The 18,223-nt window shown below is 44.4% G+C and overlaps 1 protein-coding gene across 2 annotated transcripts in view; it reads left to right on the forward strand.

Moving 5' to 3' along the window:
- The window catches only part of RUFY1 (RUN and FYVE domain containing 1), a 58,204-nt gene that overhangs the window by 11,860 nt on the left and 28,121 nt on the right, over nucleotides 1-18,223 (forward strand). For both annotated transcript variants that reach the window (XM_039252849.1, XM_039252850.1), the window contains exons 3-7: nucleotides 326-443; nucleotides 5,963-6,064; nucleotides 7,552-7,675; nucleotides 14,422-14,483; nucleotides 17,518-17,583. In XM_039252849.1, coding sequence (XP_039108780.1) covers nucleotides 326-443; nucleotides 5,963-6,064; nucleotides 7,552-7,675; nucleotides 14,422-14,483; nucleotides 17,518-17,583 — 472 coding nt within the window. The remainder of the gene's footprint in view (nucleotides 1-325; nucleotides 444-5,962; nucleotides 6,065-7,551; nucleotides 7,676-14,421; nucleotides 14,484-17,517; nucleotides 17,584-18,223) is intronic.

Below are 18,223 nucleotides of genomic sequence, written 5' to 3' on the forward strand. Positions count from 1 at the left end.
GATAATCTGAAATCCATTATTGATTTTTGACGTCCGGTAGGAGGGAGAAAGGGGAAGGCTTTCAACAAGCAATATATATATGAGATACTTGTTTTATTTCATGGGCAGTAAATACTTGGAGGAAGAAGAACATAGTAGGGATATCAGAGAAACCTTGTCACCAGAAGAAGGGAGTATTTACCTGGCATCTCGGAGTCCCCGAGACAATCAGGATGAAGTGGTTAGAGCTGTGCAATTGTGTGTTTGGCTTTTGGGAGAGAGACTGGGCACCCGAAGACAGCTCGCAACCTGTTCTTATCAATAACACTTTTGTTTTCCTTTTTAGTCAAGAAGAGTTTTATTGGCCAAAATAAATCTTTCTTTGGTCCTTTGGAGCTGGTAGAGAAACTTTGTCCAGAAGCATCAGATATAGCCACCAGTGTCAGAAATCTGCCAGAATTAAAGTGAGTGAGAAGCAGTTACACTGATTTAATGTTAAAAAAACAAAACCAAAACTCTGTATTTACCTATTTCTCAGTTACTTTCTGATAAAACTTTTTCTAATTTAGAACACATCGTAGCATGAGCCACACTCTACTTAGACTTTAGTTCCAGCCCTGCTGCTTATTATCCTCAAGATTTTCAGCCAGATTTGCCCCTCTCTGAGCCTCAGTTTCCTTATCTTTAAAATGGGTACAGCGATTCCTGCATGTCCCACAAAGTCACATAGTTTGAAAAGATGTTGTGGGGCACCTGGCTGGCTCAGTCAGTAGAGCATGCAACTCTTGATCTCAGGGTCATGAGTTCAAGCCCCATGGTGAGTGCAGAGATTACTTTAAAAAAGAAAAGGTGAGGACGCCTGGGTGGCTCAGTCGGTTAAGCATCCGACTTCGGCTCAGGTCATGATCTCACGGTTTGCAGGTTTGAGCCCTGCATTGGGCTTTGTGCTGACAGCTAGCTCAGAACCTGGAGCCTGCTTCGGATTCTGTGTCTCCCTCTTTCTCTGACCCTCTCCTGCTCACGCTGTCTCTATCTCCCTCTCAAAAATAAATAAGACATTAAAAATTTTTTAAAAAGAAAGGAAAGGTGTTGTCACCTGAGGAGCGGTTACAGGAGTGAAAGGAGTCCTTGTCCCACTCCTGGGAATCCGTGCTTCACATACAACTGGGCACCTTTCTGAATAGTATAGTTGGGGCCAGATTTTAGATTCTGGGATGTGGGACGTTTGTGAAAAGGTGAGACTGACAAATCATTTCCCATGTGTGGGTTTGCCTCGGGATTCCCCGTGCATAGGCTCAAAATAAAAAACTGGACAGAATACAAACGAGGCGTCATCATGAAACTTGGATTTAGAAGGGGACCTAGAGACCCCTGGGCTGATAGAAAAGGGCACCCTGCAGTCTCCCGCAGGGGGACACGGCTCTCCAGCCTCCGATGCTTCTCCTCTGGACCCAGCCTGTTCCATTTTGAGATAATGATGATAGCCAGAGTTTGCTTAGGGCCCCCGTGTGCCGGACGTTGTGCTAAGGATATTTCAGGATCTTGTTTAATCCCGCGCATCAAGCCTCTGGGAGAGCTGTTGGAATTCCCAATGATAAGTACAGAAACTGAGACTGAGTAGCTAACTGTCCTGCCCAAGGTCCCTTGGCAAGTGAGTAGCGGAGCCAGGAAGAGAGCACAGGTCTGCAGGACTCTGGAACCTTCTAAAGCCCATTGACCTCCATTGCTACACATTGCTACAGCCCTGTGCCATCGTGTCAAGATGAAATTTAAGCCTCTGTCCCTGTCCCCAGTTCAGCCCTCTGGGCTTGTATCACAGAAGGTGAAAGCCTTTTGCACATGACAACCTTCAAATGCGTATTTGGTGACCTCTCTGGAACTTCCCTTCTGTCTTCTGCTTTGCTTCATACTTAGGTGGTCCTGTTTGCCCACCCTTTCCGACCAGCTCACCCCCTCAGGAGTGAAGCAGCTAGACTGAGTCCCCTCGTGTTCAGATCGGAGTAGAACTCCTACTACGCTCAGACCCGTTTCCAGTTATGCATGGGAGGCATTTTTGAAGCCTTATGCGAACAAAGAGCTCACTGTCAGCTAAACCCACTACCTCTGTTCCCTTATTAACTCTGGCTGCTAAACAGGCTTAGGTACCAAAATCCTACCCTGTCTGCCAAAGAGGAAATATACAATAGTTCCCTTTTCTCGATGCCTCCAGGAGTAGCCTCATGGGCTGCGTGGGAAAGGGCTTTTTTTTTTTTTTAACTATTTCATTAAATAGAATTGAAAGTTAAAAATTTTTGGTATTATTTTGGAAGTTGTGACTAGTGTTTTTTGGGAGTTGAAGGGGATTGTTTAAGGTGGTTTGAAACTTGCAGGATGAATTTGCATCCTGAGAGTAATCTCTCTAGAGTATAGTTCCCCTGTCTAATTAAAATGAAAATATCAGGGCAGGGCGCCTGGATGGCTCAGTGGGTTAAGTGTCAGAGTGTTGATTTCAGCTCAGGTCATGATCTCACATGAGATGGAGCCCCGCATCAGGCTCCACACTGGGTATGGAGCCTGCTTAAGATTCTCTCCTTCTCTCTCTGCCCCTCCCCCCCATGAATGAATGAATGAATGAATGAATGAAAATATCTTTTGCGTTATGACTTGTCACCCAGAATTTTTCTTTCTTTTTTTTTTTTTAAAAGTTTTATTCCTCTGAGAAAAAGTAAATGGGAGAGAGACAGAGAGAGAGAGGGAGAAGAGAGAGCCCCAAGCAGGCTCCATACTGCCAGCACAAAGCTGGATGTAGGGCTCAAACCCACAAATCATAAGATCATGAACTGAGCCAAAGTCGGAGGCTTAACCACTGAACCGAACACCCAGGCGTCCTCAGAATTTTTCATTGTTTTCAGATTATGGTTTTTCATCACACACATTGTGTATGTTTACACAATGAATACTGATTTTGCATATTGGCACTTAAGCACAGACTTCTCTTTCTCATTTTTGAATATTAAAAATAACTTTTTTCCTTATGACCTGATTTTTAGGAAATAAAAAGCAAGCAAAAAAGACGCTTCTATCACCCACTGAGAAAAAAAAAAAAAAGTTAATATTCTGGTCAGTGTTCTTACAGATCCTTTCAGTGCATCGTCAAATAGATAAGATTTTCTTTTTAAATAGGCACCAGGCCCAGCATGGAGCCCAACATAGGGCTTGAACTCCAAACCCTGAGTTCAAGACCTGAGGTAAGATCAAGAGTCAGACGCTTAAGCAGCTGAGCCACCTGGGTGCCCCAATAAGATTCTATATTTATTCTCCTCACTGCCCCTACCCCCGATGGCATCGTATTGCCCTCATTCTGACAGAGGAGAGTTTGCCACTATCCACCAAAATTAACACTGCATCTGCACTTTGACCCAGCAGCCCCTGTTCTCCGTGCATCGTCCTATAGATCTGCCAGAAATGACACCAGGACAGAATTATCTACTGAAGCATTATATGTGATGAGAAATGGCCTACCTAGCAGCTAGCTGAATAAATAATGATGCAATCTACTAGTAAAACAACGTAAAGCCATCAAAAAAAATCCACAGACATTCCTTGTGTGTAGAAAGAATTTCAAAACGTCAAAAGGCATTTGACACGCTAGGCAAGTTGCAGGACAGCAGGTGTCACATGCCAATCTTTTTTTGGTGAAAAGCAGATAATTTTGTTTTCGTGTGTGTAAAAACCGTTTTAGAAGTGAACCTGAACCCAGAACATTGTACTAATGTTTGTGGAAGAGGAACAAAGGAAAAAAATGAGTACTAAACTGTACACATTTCTTTTCTTTTTTTTTTTTTTAATGTTTTATTTATTTCTAGGAGAGAGACAGCATGAGCAGGGGAGGGTCAGAGAGAGAGGGAGTGACAGACTCTGAAACAGGCTCCAGGCTCTGAGCTGGCAGTCAGCACAGAGCCCGACGCGGGGCTCGAACCCACGAACTGTGAGATCATGACCTAAGAGAAAGTCGGACGCTTAACCGACTAAGCCACCCAGGCGCCCCTAAACTGTACACATTTCTGTAGCCTTTTTTCCATTTAGTCCTAGATTCTGAGCCTCTTTCCGGATACAATATTCATCCACAGCATCATTTTTGAGACCGCCACATAGCAATCTGTTGTAAAGCTCATTTGTTTAACGCCCCTTTGGATTTTGTACTTGTCTTCAGTTTTCCATTATCCAAAGAGTGCAACGGACCATCCCCAAGCATAGGTTTTTAAGTGCATCCTTAGGACACATTACTAGATGCACAATTTTGATAACCTGCGATCATCAAGTCGCCGGCCCCAAGCGCTGTGCTGGTTTATTTCCTGCCGCGCCACACATGTCGGTGTCCATTTTTCACATCATACCTGCATTCAGTGCCTTTTTTTCTTCTACCTCATTTCCTCTCCTTTTTACTTTTGTTTTTGTTTTATTTATTTATTTTGAGAGAGCGAGCCTGAGTGGGGGAAGGGCAAAGGGAGAATCCCAAGCAGGCTCAGTGCAGAGCCCAGTGCGGAGCCCGAAAGCACAAGGCACAAACCGTGAGATCGTGACTGGAACTCAAGAGTCAGATGCTTAATTGACTGAGCTGTGCAGGTGCCCCTCCTTTTTTCTCTGGTTTATTATCATTTGGGGGAGTGAGGGCTTCAAATCCTTTCATATTGATGGAGTTGGATTAACCCTTACAGGCCTGGCTCCTGAAAGCACACAGGGTGCCCAGCCAGGCTTTTGGCCTCGACAGCTCCCTTTGAGGCTGATTTCAGCAATGGCTCTACTACTTTCTTGGAGGTCACAAATGCAGTTACTCTTCTGAGAACAGAATCTTTTCTTCAGCAGTGTTAGGTCTACAGTTGGGAAGGCTTTTTGTTTTGATGTTTAAAAGAAATTTCTTTTTTTTTTTGAGAGAAGAGACTGAGTGCGGGTGGGGGAGGGGCAGAGAGAGAGGGAGACACAGAATCCGAAGCAGGCTCCAGGCTTCAAGCTGTCAGCACAGAACCCAGTGCGGGGCTCGAACTCAGGAACCTCGAGATCATGAGCTGAGCCATGGTCTGATACTTAACCGACTGAGTCACCCAGGCGCCCCTGTTCTGATGTTTAAAGCAGGCCTTTTCAAAACTGCATCTTTGAGATTGGTTGCACAATGCTGGGAATGTACTAAGGACTACTGAAGTGTATGTGTAAAAAGGTAAATTTTATGTTCTGTGTGTTTTGCCACAACTAAAAATAAAATTGCACCTTTTTTATGTTTATTTATTTTTGAGAGACAGAGAATGCAGATGGTGGAGGGCAGAGAGAGGGTGAGAGAGAATCCCAAGCAAGCTTTGCACTGGCAGCGCAGAGCCCAATGAGGGGCTCAAACCCACAAGCCATGAATCATGACCTGAGCCAAAATCCAGACACAAACACCTAACCAACTGACCCACCCAGGCACCCCTGAAATTACACCTTTGAGCTAGTACCTTAGAAATGTGAGACTTTAACACCTTAACAAACACCATGTTCTATAGATTAATCTTTCAAAAACTATGTCTGGCATACAAACTTCGTCTGGTATTTCCTGGCCCCCTGTGAAATTTTATGAATATATGCAAAGGTTTATCTAACTGTATTTGTTCCAGAAATCAGAAATTTGAGGCTTAAGAGTGTTTTTATCTTTTTATCTTGTCAAAACAGGCAGCTCTTCCTGCCCATGGCTCCTGTCCCCATGCTTTAATAAAACCACCTTTTTGCACCAAAAAAAGAAGCAAAAAGTACATGTCCATGATACAGAATTCAAACTGTACCCAAAGGTTTACAAGAGAGCTGTTTTCTGGGCCTTCCCAGATGGCATGCTCCACCCAACCCCCAAAGCCACTATTCTTACACTGTTCTCTGCGTGCATGTACATGTGTAGTATGTGTATCTCTTTAGCTAAAGTGGGGCTCGGGGGGGTTTTGGTGTTAACGCCTTAACAGTTTGATGCTCTGAATTCTAGGACAGCTGTGGGAAGAGGCAGAGCCTGGCTTTATCTTGCACTCATGCAAAAGAAACTGGCAGATTATCTGAAAGTGCTTATAGATAATAAACATCTCTTAAGGTATTTTTTTACCTCCTATATTTGCTTGTCTTTTGCTCTGTAAATAATTAGAATATAGGTCTGCAGATCGTTTAGAATCTACAATGTACACAGCTTTTATTTGAATTATTATTAATTGTAAATATCCTGCAGCTTAATTCTAAGATTGTTTCAATTTTTTTTTCATTTTCAATATTTGTTTTTGAGAGACAGAGAGACAGTGCATGAGAGGGGAAGAGGTAGAAAGAGAGAGAGATACGGAATCTGAAGCAGGTTCCAGGCTCTGAGCTGTTAGCACAGAGCCCAATGCAGGGTTTGAACCCACAAACTGTGAAATCATTACCTGAGCCAAAGTCGGATGCTTAATTGACTGAGCCACCCATGTACCCCAAGAGTATTTCCATTTTTAAGCGCAGATATCTGAAAGTCCTTATGAATGAAGAGTCATGCTTTTCATTTTGAAAAGTCATTTCGGAGTTCATTCTTCAAAAATCCCTGTGATTAGGTAATTGACAGCCTACGTGGTTAAACTTCAACAAAATGCAATTTATTAGACTTGTTGATAACAGGGGAAAAAATTACTTTAAAACTAGGTGCAGTGGGCAACTTTAAAGTACAAAATCCTGCTTTTTTCAAGAGAACATACCTATATTACCTATCTTAGGATTCTATATCCAGTTTGTAAAATTTTATATCTCTCAGCATCAATAATGACTAACTGGCTGTCTGTGAAATTTATGACTGGTTCATTTTTTTTAGAAAATTTTAATGTTTGTTTATTTTGAGAAAGAGAGAGAACAGGGGAGGGGCAGCACCATTGACTGTATTCCCCATGGTGTACCTTTCATCCCTATGGCCTGGCGCACTGATTCTTAAGACGATAAGTTCTCCTGCGCCCATGCACACACAGCTGGTAAACTGGCACATCACTGGTGACCAGGAGCAGTAGTAGGCAAGGGCTGAGACCCCACTACAAATGACTGAGGTGACTCGGGAGGTGAGAAAATAAAAGCAACCAGTGTGGCTCTGTGGGACACAGGGAAGAGGGAAGAGTTTTCTTCTTGGATTGGGGGGCTGTGGAATCCTGTTTCCAGCTGACATGAGTGTAGAAATAGTTTCCCACAGTGCGAAAGAAGGAGCCTGCGGGACGGGAAGGGCAGAGTGGTGATGGTCAGGAACACAGGAGCCAAGGCGAGGTGAGAAGGACCAGGGTCCAGGGTCTAGATGGAAGAGTCAGCCTTAGACTGGAGGTGGGTGGAGCCTGTTCTCAACCACAGGAAGAGGAGAGAGGCCAGAGAAGAAATGGCAGCACCTGAAGCAGGTGTGCGGGGCCGGGGAGGGAGAGTAGGAGGAAAGGCAGAAGGAAATGGACACTAGGGAGTTTCTGGCTTCTGGTGAAGCTGGCTGGCTGGCTGGCAGTGGAGAGGTTAAAAGGCAGGGCAGGGCAGGAAATGGGGTGGTGAGCATCCCTTCCTGAGCAATCCCCCGGCTGTGTCGATCTCTTTCAGTGAATTCTATGAGCCTGAGGCCCTGATGATGGAAGAGGAAGGGACGGTGATTGTCGGTCTGCTGGTGGGACTCAATGTTCTTGATGCCAATCTCTGCTTAAAAGGGGAAGACTTGGATTCTCAGGTAAAACGGCAATCTTGGCTCTGGGTGGAATGCCTTCTTTGGGCCAGGGGTTTTCCAGAAGATCTGTGGACATGGGCTGAACCTAAGAAAGGGGCAAATGGCAGAGGGTGTCTGCTGGAAGGTGGTGCCAGGTGCTGTGCTGGGCAGAGGGGGAGGCCCCCAGGGAAGGGGACAGAGGCACAAGAAATGAAGGTGGAGGCTGGGCTTAGTTTCCAGGCCATCAGTGTCCTGCCAGAGGGTTTGGCTGTTGTCCCTGGAGCTTTGAGAGGCCACCCAAGGGCTGCCTGGGTGGCTCAGTGAAGCATTTTGACTCTTGATTTCGGCTCAAGTCATGATCTACACAGTTCGTGGGTTTGAGGTTTTTAAGCAGCGTGCTGGAATGATCAGGCCCAGGTTTGAAAAAGGTCAGTGTGGCAGCCACCCGGGTCATAAGTTTAGAAGCAGCCAAGAATGGAGACGGCAAAAACACTGAGCAAAGCCCCAAAGCCTGGATGGGGACTGGAAAGGTAGAGTCAGGAGAGAGTTGGGGAGTGAGATGATGGGGGCAAATGAAAGCAGGCAGCAGGACCAGAGTGCCCCGAGGGGTGAGACAGCCCTCTTGGGAGGGAGGCTTTCTCCCCGCGTGGGAGCAGATGACCAGGGCTAAGGCCTACGCCCCTGGTGGCAGTGGCTTTAAGTGTGTGACGAGATGCCCCGACCCATCCCCACCTCTACCCCCTCTGGGGCATCTGTGGCTGTGGCTGGGCCACAGCCCGGCCTTCTTCCTGCCGTAAGTTTGGATCTGAAGAATCTAAAGCCGCCTCTAATCCCTCCATGCCCAGGTCAGCTTGGTTTGGTTTGGTTTGGTTTCTTATAACCTCTCCTCCCTTTTTTCCCCCAATAGTTTTAGTGTTTTTGCATGTTGAAAATTTTTCAAAAAATACAGAGAATTTCAAACTTTGTTTGAAAAGAAACAAAACTTCACACATGATCCCATTGTTCAGAGACTAATTGAGTGTTACATTTTGATATCTATCCCTCCAGCGTGTATGTTTATATATTTTATTAGGGGTATTTAGACTTTTTTTTTTGAAACCAAAATATGATTATTCCAGGCACACCATTTTGTAATGTTGTTTATTTCACACTATGTCCCACATAGCTCTCAATGTCAGTAGAAATATAAACCATTTATTTACTTTTAGCTTGTTTTATTCATTTTGAGAGTATGCACATGCACAGAAGCAGGGGGTGGTGGTGGGAGGAGCAGAGAGGGAGAGACAGAAGCGCAAGCAAGCTCTGCATTATCAACGCTGAGCCCTATATGGGGCTCAAACTCACAAACAGTGAGCTCATGACCTGAGCCAAAATCAAGAGTCGGACGCTTAACCAACTGAGCCATCCAGGCACCTTGAGATATAAGCCTTTTTTTTTTTTTTTTTTTTAAGCTTATTTGTTTTGAGAGAGAGCATGGGTGGAATAGGGGCAGAGAGAGGGAAAGAGAATTCCAAGCAGGCTCTGCGCTGACACAAAGCAGAGCGCAATACCAGGCTCGAACCCGTGAACCGTGAGATTGTGACCTGAGCTGAAATCAAGAGTCAGACGCTTAATCAACTGAGTCACACAGGCACCCTGATATATAAACCATTTAAATGACTGCATAGTACAAGCACATCTCAGAGATACTACAAATTCAGTTCCAGACCTCTGCGGTACAAGTGAGTATCTCAGTAAAGTGAGTCATGGGGGGGTTTTTTTGGTTTGGATTTGGTTTCGGTTTCCCAATCCATGTACAACTTACGTTTATACTGTAACCTATCAGGTGTGTGATTTGATAACATCATATCTAAAAATGGAAATAAATAATAAAAATAAGGTAAATAAATAAAAATGAATGTTCATACTTTAAATATTTCATTACTGGAGTGCTGGGGTGGCTCAGTCAGTTAAGTGTCTAACTTTGGCTCAGGTCATGATCTCGCAGTCTGTGAGTTCGAGCCCTGCGTCAGGCTCTGTGCTGACAGCTCGGAACCTGGAGCCTGCTTCGGATTCTGTGTCTCCCTCTCTCTCTGCCCTCCCCCACTCACACTCTGTCTCTCTCTCTCTCTCTCTCTCTCTCAAAAATATTTTTTTAAAAATTAAAATATTTCAGGGGCACCTGGGTGGCTCAGTCGGTTAAGTGTCCGACTTTGGCTCAGGTCATGATCTCACAGTTCATGGGTTTGAGCCCCGTGTCACGTTCTGTGCTGACAACTCAGAGCCTGGAGCCTGCTTCAGATTCTGTGTCTCCCTCTCTCTCTCTGCCCCTCCCCCACTTGTACTTGGTCTCTCTCTGTCTCAAAAATAAATAAAGTATAAAAAATTGTTTTTAAAAAAAAATTAAAATATTTCATTGCTGAAAAATGCTAACCATCATGTCAGCTTTCAACAAGTCATAGTCACCGATCACAGATCATCATAACAAATGTAGTAATAGGAAAAGTTTGAAATACATGATCACCAAAATGTGACACAAAGACATGAGGTGAGCAAATGCTGATGGGAAAATGATGCTGATAGACTTCCCCAACACGTGGTTGCCACATGCCTTCAATTTGTAAAAAACGGAATGTCTGTGAAGTACAATAAAGCAAAAGGCAATAAAATGAGGTATGCCTGTATTCTGCTTTATGAATGTGCCATAATTTATTTAACCAGTACCTCATAAACTTAGGTTGATTCCATATTACAACAGTATTATAAACACCCTCATACTTCTTTGTACTGTTGTCCATTGATTTCCTTAGGATAAATTTGGGGACTACTGTGTCACAGTAAACATTCTACATGAGTATGGTGATGTCATGATGGGTTTTCTTGGTCTTTTTCAATCTGATAGACAAAAACAGCTCATCTCAAATTTGCTTTTTTTTTTTTTTTCTAGGAGAGAGAGAGAGAGAGACAGCGTGAGCAGGGGAGGGTCAGAGAGAGAGGGAGTCACAGACTGAAACAGGCTCCAGGCTCTGAGCTGGCAGTCAGCACAGAGCCCGAAGCGGAGCTCGAACCCACGAACTGCGAGATCATGACCCAAGCGAAAGTCGGACGGTTAACTGACTAAGCCACCCAGGCGCCCCTCAAATTTGCTTTTTTTTAAATGTTTTATTTATTTCTGAGAGAGACACAGACAGCGTGAGCAGGGGAGGGTCAGAGAGAGAGGGAGACACAGAATCTGAAATGGGCTCCAGGCTCCGAGATGTCAGCACAGAGCCCTATGTGGGGCTTGAACCCACAAACCGTGAGATCATGACCTGAGCCGAACTTGGATGCTTAGCCGACTGTGCCACCCAGGCACCCATCAAATTTGCATTTTTTAATAAACATTTTTTCAATGTTTATTTATTTTCAAGAGAGAAAGAGCATGAACAGGGGAGGGGCAGAGAGAGAGGGAGTCACCAAATCTAAAGCAGGCTCCAGGCTCTGAGCTGTCAGCACAGAGTCCAATATAGGGCTCAAACTCACGAACTGTGAGATCATGACTTGAGCCAAAGTTGATCACTTAACTGACTGAGCCATCCAGGCGCCCCCTAAACATGTTTTTATTTTTAAAAGTAGGCTCTGGGGTGCCTGGGTGGCTCAGTCAGTTAAGCAGCTGACTCCTGATTTCGGCTCAGGTTATGATCCCACAATTTTGTGAGTTTAAGCCCTGCATCAGGCTCCACACTGACAGCGAGGAGTCTGCTTGAGATTCTTGCTCTCTCTCTGCCTTTACCCCACTCTCTCTCAATAAATAGGCTTAAAAATGTGTAAAATATACATAAAAATAAATATATTCTAAAAATAAATGAAAGTTGAGGCGCCTGGGTGGCTTAGTCAGTTAAGCATCTGGCTTTCGCTTAGGTCATGATCTTGCGGTTCATGGGTTCGAGCCCCGCGTCGGGCTCTGTGCTGACTGCCAGCTCAGAGCCTGGAGCCTATTTCAGAGTCTGTATCTCCCCCTCTCTCTGACCCTCCCCTGCTCATGCTGTCTCTCTCTCTCTCCTAGAAATAAAATTTAAAAAAAAATAAAAAAATAAAAAATAAATAAATAAATAAATGAAAGTAAGCTCTATAGCCAACATGGGGCTTGAGAGAGAGTGAATTCTAAGCAGGCGCCACACCCAGTGAGAAGCTGGACACGAGGCTCGATCTCACAACCATGAGACCATGACCTGAGCCAAAATCAGAAGCCACCCACATGCCCCTTAGGACAATTTTTTAGTCATTTATCTTTTTCCAGAAGTCATTTATTTCATTCAAGTCTGTTGGTTATAAGAGAGTATTCTCTTACAGCTTCTTAAAATCTTGCTCTTCTCATTAGCAATGTTGTGCACTTGCTAAATCTTGATTATATTTGATGGAGATTTGTCTGCTATGTTGAATTCGAAGAAACAGCTTTTGCATTTGATCTTTTGCTCTTGATCTCTTCTGCTTTAAGAGGAGGGCTTTATTTAGTTTCTGATCCAATAATGTCTACTTTGAGTATTAACCGTCTCTCCTTTCTATTGAGGGTCTTTTGCAGTTAGGAAATGTACTTTTTAAATTAAATTTTATTGGGGCGCCTGGGTGGCTTAGTCGGTTAAGTGTCCGACTTTTGCTTAGGTCATGATCTCGCGGTTCGTGGGTTCGAGCCCCGCGTCGGGCTCTGTGCTGACTGCCATCTCAGAGCCTGGAGCCTATTTCAGAGTCTGTATCTCCCTCTCTCTCTGACCCTCCCCTGCTCACGCTGTCTCTCTCTCTGCTAGAAATAAATAAAAATATTTTTAATTAATTAATTAATTAGATTTTATTTTTGTAAGTTTTTTTTTTTTTTGGAGTAATCTCTACACTCAGTGTAGAGTCTACACCCAATCAAGAGTCACATGCTCTACTGACTGAGCCAGCCAGGCGCCCCCTATTTATTTTTATTTAATTTTATTACAAAAGAAATGCATGCTTGCTTTAAAGTTCTTTCGGAAGCATATCAAGTGAAGAATGAAATTCAGACTCCTCTCCTCCCCTCCCGCCTCAATCCTGTTCATCCCCACGGATAGTGGTAAAATTTAAGGGGAAAAAAAATCTCTCTAGAAACAGTTCCACTTTTTCTATGCATTTCTGTCTATGTGGGTTTTGTTTCATATTAAATCCTTTCTTGCTTCCATTTCTGGGTAACGAATCAACAGCCAGGTAACCAATAGCAGTCACTGTATCTCAGGGGTTGGCTGGGCAGAGAGAGGCTTCTGGATTAAGAGCTCTGTGATTGCAGCCAGGTTAGCGGCCAGGGCAGCCATCACTGAAGGCCTCTTGTCCTGCTTGTCCGTCTTCTGGGCTGAGAAGGTTCAGGAAGCTGGGACTGGAACAGCAGACGCTTCTCAGGCACCCCTGTCCTCATGTGGTCTCTCCATTTGGTGTCCAGTGTGGTGGCTTCAGGGTAGCCAGACTTCTTTCGGGGATGCTCAGAGCTTCAGCATTATATGCCCTTTTGGGAAGAGCCAGGAAGAAGCTTGTGTTGCCTCCATTAATGTGACTGCAGAAGTCACAGCATCATTTCTGCTGCTTTTTTACTCAAGACAGACACTAAGGCTGCCCAGGTTCAAGGGTCGGGAATGTAGGTTGGTGGGTAGTGCGACAGAGAAGTTGGAGAAATTCTCACATGGCTGTGGTTTTAACGTAAGTGGTGTCACTGTAAAGGGTTAATGCTGTACATACCACTCTGGGATGTCCCATTTTCTCCTGGAGCTGTCTTCCTGTCATTATGTCATTATACATGCCACCCACTGCATTCTTTGTGATGGGTGCATGGGGCTATTACAGAATTGATACACATTTCTCTGCTGATGGGCCCCGTTTTCCCAGTTTTCATCTCCCTTGCTCTGTGCCCCTCCCCCACTTGCACTCAGTCTCTCTCAAAAATAAAATTAAAGAACATTTAAAAACTTATAAAAAATAAAAAGAAGTGCCTCCACTTACACAGTAGTGGACAGTGGCAGACCAGGCTCTCATTCTCTCTCAAGGTCTCTATTTCTGGACAAAGCCCTTGACATTCAGATGCGAGAGGCTCTGGTTCTCCCTTGTTTACAACGGCAGAGGATTTTCCCTGGAAAATGGGATGGGACTATTTCACCACAAATTTCCCCTATTTCCTTTAGGGGAAGGAAGGGGTCAGAATGTCAGTTAAGATTACCCACCACCTTAGTTTAGCCATCCAGGCTTCTTTTTTTTTTTTTTTTTTTTTTTCCTCCCTTTAAAGAGAGCATGAGCAGGTGACAGACAGAGAAAAGGAGCCTGGAGGGACAAATGACCTGAAGCAGACTCTGCTTTGACAGCGCAGAGCCTGATGCGGGGCTTGAACTCATGAACCTTGAGATCATGACCTGAGCCAAAGTTGGATGCTTAACTGACTGAGCCACTCCGGTGCCCCCCTCTTTTTTTTTAATTACTCTGTATGTACTCAAAGAACTTTGTTGATCTTTGTGAACAACTTGATTATTGTTTACATACAAAAAACTAATTTTGATGAGGAGGTAAAACTTCAGAATATTCCCTTAAATCCTGATTTGTGATAAGTTTTTTTTTTTTCTAGAAGGTGGCAGGGTTATCTTTCTCTTGGTTTGTTTGTTCAGTTGATTACTATTTTATAGAGGTGGTCAGTCCAACTAAATGTTTGTAGGAAGGAGACAGGAAGGTAAATGCCCTGAATTTTAAAGATGTAAGGTTTGTAGAAAACAGAAAAGTTTCTCTTATTTAATACCTGTACATTTTATGTTGATCAGGTTGGAGTGATCGATTTTTCCCTCTACCTTAAGGATGTGCAGGATCTCGATGGTGGCAAAGAGTAAGTACTGCATTGCCTGCTGCTGTTCCACATCTTAAATGAAATTCTGGCGAAGAATGCTCCGTTTTCTTTTTGCTTTGTTCGACCTTTTCATTTTCAGCAGGTATTTTTTAGTCACAGAGGAAATACATGAATATGGGCATTGTGCAAGGAACCAAGCTCTGCAGGGTAGAAAGGACTGTCCCCATTCACACTGCCCCCTCATATCCAGCTCAATCCCATGCCTGCTCCTCCTCAGAGGAAGCTGCTCATGGCTCCTTCCACATCTTTCTTAAATGCCTTGCAGGTATATATTTATTGGTCATATAATTTGCCTTACGGTTTGTTTGAATATAAGTGGGATGGTAGCATTTTATATATATATATTGCCCTTGGACTCATTCTTTGATCCTGTGTGTCTTTGCTGTCCCTCCCTGCCATGCGTAGCTCTTCTTCCTGTTTATGAACAAGAGCATTCTTTTTCTTTCTTTTTTTTTAAATAATTTTTTTATGTTCATTTATTATTGAGACAGAGAGAAACAGAGCATGAGTGGGGGAGGGGCAGAGAGAGAGGGAGACACAGAATCTGAAACAGGCTCCAGGCCCTGAGCTGTCAGCACAGAGCCCAATGAGGGGTTTGAACCAATGAACCATGAGATCATGACCTGAGCTGAAGTCAGATGCTTAACCGACTGAGCCACCCAGGCACCCCAATAAGAACATTCTTTTAAAGGAGTCACTGGGGGGTAGAAAAAAAGTAAACAATGTATATAACATGCTACCATTGGAGTTATGGTGAAGACAGTACATCCACATTTATATGTTGTGCTTCCACAGGCCTGGACCATTTCAAGAGTGGCACGTAGACACCTACTGACAGTGGCTGTTCTGGGTGGGGAGAGGCCAGGAGGCAGGCATGGGAGGGAGTTTCACTGTAAACCCTTGGGTTGTGTTTGAATATTTTACCATTTGTTACCTATCTTTTTTTTTTTTAATGTTTTATTTATTTTTGAGAGAGAGAGAGACAGCGTGAGCAGGGGAGGGTCACAGAGAGAGGGAGATACAGAATCTGAAGCAGGCTCCAGGCTCTGAGCTGGCTGTCAGCACAGAGCCCAACACAGAGCTCGAACCCACAAACTGAGATTATGACCTGAGCCGAAGCTGGACGCCCAACTGACTGAGCTACCGAGGCGCCCCTGTTATCTGTCTTTCAGATGTGTTCTTGATAAGGGCTCCCACAAGCTCAATGTCCTAGCAGCACACCTTATCCGGCAGGGGGTACCCCACAAATGCCTCAGGCTTCTTGAGTACAAAGATTCACCCACTTTGAAACTTAGACAAAAATATTCTTTTTTTCCTTTAACATTTATTTATTTTGAGAGAGAGAATGCACATGAGCACGAGTGGGGATGCGGGCACAGAGAGAGGAAGAGAGAGATTCCCAAGCAGGCGCTGCATTGTCAGCACAGAGCCCGATGTGGGGCTTGATCTCGGGAACTGTGAGATCATGACCTGAGCCCAAATCAAGAGTTGGACACTTAACCAACTGAGCCACCCAGGTGCCCCCAAAAATATAATATAAAGAAATGAAAATAAACTGATATCTAATGAGATAACTGAATGAATTACAGAACATTCAAAATATTCCACTTTATATACTAAGGAACAGATTTAACCTACTGGTTATAGTAGACTTAGAGGGGTTTCCACAAGGTGTTATTGAATCAGAAAAGTATGATACTGAGAAGTGTATATACAGCTGAGCCCCCGAACAACACGGGCTTGACCTGCACAAGCCCACTTTTACACAGATACTTTTCAGTAAATATGGTACAGAACTATAAATGTGTTTTCCTTATGATTTCCTTAATAACATTTTACTTAATTTCATTGTAAGGCTATAGTATAAAATACATATACAAAATATGTGTTAGTAGACTATGTAATTGGCAAGGCTTTCATCAACAGTAGGCTATAAGTTCAGTTTTTGGAGAGTCAAAAGCCATATGCAGATTTTCAGTGGTGCAGGGGTTCAGCTTCCCTCACCCCTGCACTGTTTAAGCGTCAACTGTATGTCATTTTTGTAAACAACCCCAATAAATCCCTAACGTATTTTCTATATTTTAATTACATACTGTATCTATCTGTATATAAAACAGATATTATGATCATATGCATATAGGCTCAGCAGACAATATTAACGTGAGTTACCTGAAGAGCTATGTGAAGGGCAGAACAGGTAGCAGAAAACAGTGAACCGTGCTGAGAAACAAATCCAGCACCTGTGGCAAGAACCTGTGGAGAATGATCCCCTGTACGTACATATGTATGTATATATGTAAAGACATTGGGGGCCGGGGGTGGGGATGGGGCCTAACTTTAAAATGTTAAAACAGGGTCGCCTAGGTGGGTCAGTTGGTTAATAATCCCACTTTGGTTCAGGTCATGATCTCACAGTTCATGAGTTTGAGCCCCGCGTCTGGCTCTGTGCTGAAAGCTCAGAGCCTGGAGCCTGCTTCAGATTCTGTGTCTCCATCTCTCTCTCTGCCTCTCTCTCTCTCTCTCTAAAATAAAAAAATAAACATTAAAATAAATTTTTAAAAATATTAAAGTATTTTTGTTTTTACCTGGCTCGTCAGCTTTATGTTTTGAAAAGCCTCTGGTCTCCTTTTTCGAGCCATCCTCTTTCCCTTAGCATCACAGGCTTGATGCTGCCACCTCGAGAGAGGGCCATTTGCACCTGGCCATCGGTGTGTCCACCACGCATGCCATATGGCTTCCTCTCCCCTTCTCAGAGCCCGGCCTGACGGGCAGGAGGGTGTCTGCAGGAAGCCTGCTCATGTCTCCCTGGCTGCTGCCCCCACCACACCGGTGGTCGGCTTTGCGCTACTCACACCAGGACCGGACCAGGCAGACAGTATTACTAAGCTCTGACACTGCTTGGTCTCCTGGTGGTATTGGTACTTCTTCAAGGTGATTGGAAAGTTGGGGGGCGGTTACATGGTACTAGCCATGAATTAAAGGAATCTCTCTTTTTTTCTGCTCTTTTCAAAAGGCACGAAAGAATTACTGATGTCCTCGATCAAAAAAATTACGTGGAAGAACTTAACCGGCACTTGAGGTAGGACTCACTCACTTTTCCAGTGTCACAGTTCAGTCTCGGTACCCGATAATTATTCCATGGAACATTTTTGAATTGCTGTATATTTATAACTGACCTTTTTTCCAAACCCAGTGACAAAGGGCTTTCCTAGAGTGCTTGTGTGTACAGACCAGAAGGGTAGGATTTCTCGATAAGGAGCTTTGGGAGTCTTTGGTTCTTGGCTTCGTGCAGTTAGGCAACGTAGAAAGCAAGCAAATGAAGTCTTGAGCCTCAGCCCTCAGCCCTCAGCCTCCTGGTTGGGAAGTAACTGCCGTGAGGAGCACCGTTCCCGCCGGGGATCCACACACATCCCCCTGGTGTGCCGGGGCACTTGGAAAGGGCTAGACCCCAACAGCGGTTCAGTAGCAATAGCAGGCGTCTTTACTGTCATTTTTTCATTTTAACTGGAAAGCTGCTGCCGTGTTTCAGGAAGCATGAGCCGGTGGAGGTTTGCTCTAAAGTGGTTGGGAGACAGATTATTCCCTGTGTCTCCGAATCCCCTCCGGGCGGGCGGTGCACATTAGCAGTGCATCGAGGGGCAGCTCCTCTGGCCCCCGAAGCCAAGGAGACAGCCAAAGCAGCTGGCACGGTTCGCAGAACGTGCCTGGAGACAGTTGCT

The sequence above is a fragment of the Hyaena hyaena genome, unplaced genomic scaffold (assembly GCF_003009895.1).
Source record: "Hyaena hyaena isolate Hyena2069 unplaced genomic scaffold, ASM300989v1 scaffold_428, whole genome shotgun sequence".
Lineage (NCBI taxonomy): Eukaryota > Metazoa > Chordata > Mammalia > Carnivora > Hyaenidae > Hyaena > Hyaena hyaena.